This window comes from Cyprinodon variegatus, unplaced genomic scaffold, assembly GCF_000732505.1.
Source record: "Cyprinodon variegatus isolate N-32 unplaced genomic scaffold, C_variegatus-1.0 Scaffold2671, whole genome shotgun sequence".
NCBI lineage: Eukaryota > Metazoa > Chordata > Actinopteri > Cyprinodontiformes > Cyprinodontidae > Cyprinodon > Cyprinodon variegatus.
This window is the reverse complement of record NW_015153124.1, coordinates 9,147-11,725: the sequence shown is the minus strand read 5'-3', so window position 1 is coordinate 11,725 and position 2,579 is coordinate 9,147. Positions and strand designations below refer to the sequence as shown.

General features: G+C 34.0%; 1 protein-coding gene across 1 annotated transcript; it reads left to right on the top strand.

Annotated features, from left to right (window-relative positions):
- Window positions 1-696: 696 nt before the first annotated feature.
- LOC107081014 (RAS guanyl-releasing protein 2-B-like) lies at window positions 697-1,062 on the top strand (the record flags this gene model as incomplete). Its single annotated transcript, XM_015369228.1, has 2 exons — window positions 697-834; window positions 921-1,062. Coding segments are annotated over 2 exons (280 nt in total), but the record flags the coding sequence as incomplete, so codon positions are not given.
- Between the last annotated feature and the right edge of the window lie 1,517 nt (window positions 1,063-2,579).

Sequence of the window (2,579 nt, the reverse complement as noted above, 5' to 3'; positions counted from 1 at the left end):
CCTGAACTAATGTATCAATCAATATATGATGGAATATTAGGGTCAGGCTAGAGATTATTTTAATAATTTTTTTTTCGACATTAAAGTCAGAACATTATGAGAATAAAGTTGTAATATTATGAGCAAAAAGTTCATAACAACAAGAATAAGTCATGATACCACAACCCGTTTCAGAACGAAAGCTTCAAGCTCCGACCAGCAGATGACGGCCGTCCACCAAACAGCAACCTGAGTCCGCTTTGACATTCTGCCCAGTTTGATGCTGGTGCTAAAATATTTCCTTATTTGTCAAACCAATGCCAAAGTATAACTTCACATGATGTTCGACATTCCTAGTTTTAGGGAAGAAAGTGCTTCTCGTAACAGTCATAAAATACAACTTTGCTGTCGTAATTTTAGGACTTTATTCTCGTAAGGTTGCGACTTTATTCTTGTAATTTTGCAACTTTCTTCTGGTAATTTTATGACTTCATCCTCATAATATTATGACTTTCATTCTCGAAATGATAAATAAATAAAAATAAAAATCTCACTTGGCCCTTATACTCGTAATCAATGCACTCATTTTGAGCACTTTTCATGATTTTAATGGCAATCCAGTTTTTATATGTTTCATTGTTCTATTTACCAAATTCTATGTTGATGTGCTTTAAAAACCATGTTAAATAAAAAAAATATGTGATGATTTAATGTCAGATATATATGTTTTTTTCTGCAGAGTGTCTTCAAAAATTTTGACACAGATGGCGATGGCAACATTTCCAGGGACGAGTTTGAAGCCATCAGAAACAATTTCCCCTACCTCAGCAAATTTGGAGAACTAGACAAGAACCAGTGAGAAGCCACAAATGAACACACAGAACAAAATGAATAGTGTGGTGTGTGTTTGCATCAATGTTTTTCATTTGCTCCTCTCACAGAGATGGGAAGATCAGCAGAGAAGAGATGATCGACTACTTCATGAAAGCCAGTTCTCTGCTAAACTGCAAGATGGGCTTCATCCATACTTTCACAGAGACCACCTATGTGAAGCCAACATTCTGCGAGCACTGCGCTGGCTTTGTAAGGAAACACTTTATACTTATTCATCTTTTTTTCCATTGTTGAAATAGTAGATTTCATTGACTTGATTGAGCTGCTAATCTGTAAACTCAGATTTTGGTCGGGATCTATGAGTAACAAAATTGACACTATATATCTGCTTTAACTAAAAAGCAAAAGAAGAATTCAGATTTTTTTCACTGGTTCAACATGCACATAAGAGTTTAGATCATGGTTTGCAGAGGTGGAAAAAGTACTAAAATATCATACTCAAGTAAAAGTACCAATACTTGGATGAAATATTACTCAAGTACAAGTACAATTACCCATCAGAAAAATTACTCAAGTAAAAGTAATAAGTAGCTATTTAAAAATGTATTTTAAGTAAAAGTTACTTAGGTACATAAAAAAAAAAAACTGTTGAACGGGACAGGGGATCTCTCCCATGTAGTGAAAATAGGACAAGGAGTCATAAATCCAAAACTATTTATTTTTTAATTAAAGAAAAATCTATACAAATGTATACACATGTAATGACAAGATAACACATGTCACAAATGACATTTAAGACCCTTATAAATGTATAATGTGCCATTTTAGTGCAGAACATCCCATAAAATGTTTTCAATGTTTCCACATCAATTGAAAGTGTAATTGCCATGAATTGTTCATTCTGAGTGCCATCCCTCTTTTAACATATACAGTTATAATGCAAATCAAGGCTAAATCACGTGTTTCGACTCCATAAATAACCAAAATAGAACTAAAATCTCAGTGTCAGGGACATTTCAGAAAAATAAAAGCAAAATAGTGCAACACTCTGATGGCAGGCTGGGGGTTTAATGTCTAATGATAAAACACGTCAAAAAAACTTCTAACTAAAAAAATATAAATGACACTCTCCCATTGTATATGTCCACCTTAAAGGACAAATCCAGTGAGTTTTCACATAGATCTGTTTCTCAGTATTGAAAAAAAAAAACTGAAAACAATTGGTTCTTTAGCTGCTGGCTGTAGCAACTCAAGCTAGATAAAACCGGTTGTTTTCAGGGGGTTCTCTGAACCGTCGTCGCTCTCCTGATCCACCTCCATCTCTTCCCCAATCTCCTACAGAAAGACGCCTGGTAGCCTAGATCTACATGCTGATCATGTCGCTCACTGTAGTGCTTCCGGGCCCGATTTTTTGTCTTCCTTTCGGTTTTCCAGAGTTTTTTTTTAACTCAGTAACGGATGGGATTTGTAATGTAACGAAATACAATACTTCACTCAAAACGTAATCAAGTAAAATATAAATTAACGATTTTAAAAACTACTTGAAAAATACAAAATAAACAAAAAACCTTCTCAATACAGTAACTTGAGTAAATGTATTTCGTTACTTTCCACCTCTGATGGTTTGTTTTAATCGGAGAAAAAAGTAAAGGAACATTTTTGAGAACAACTTATAGAATGACATGGTTAAAATCGGATTTTCTGAATTTGGTGAATTCGGTTATATTAGAATGGAGTACATCTTTACAAAAAGAATAGGAGAACCT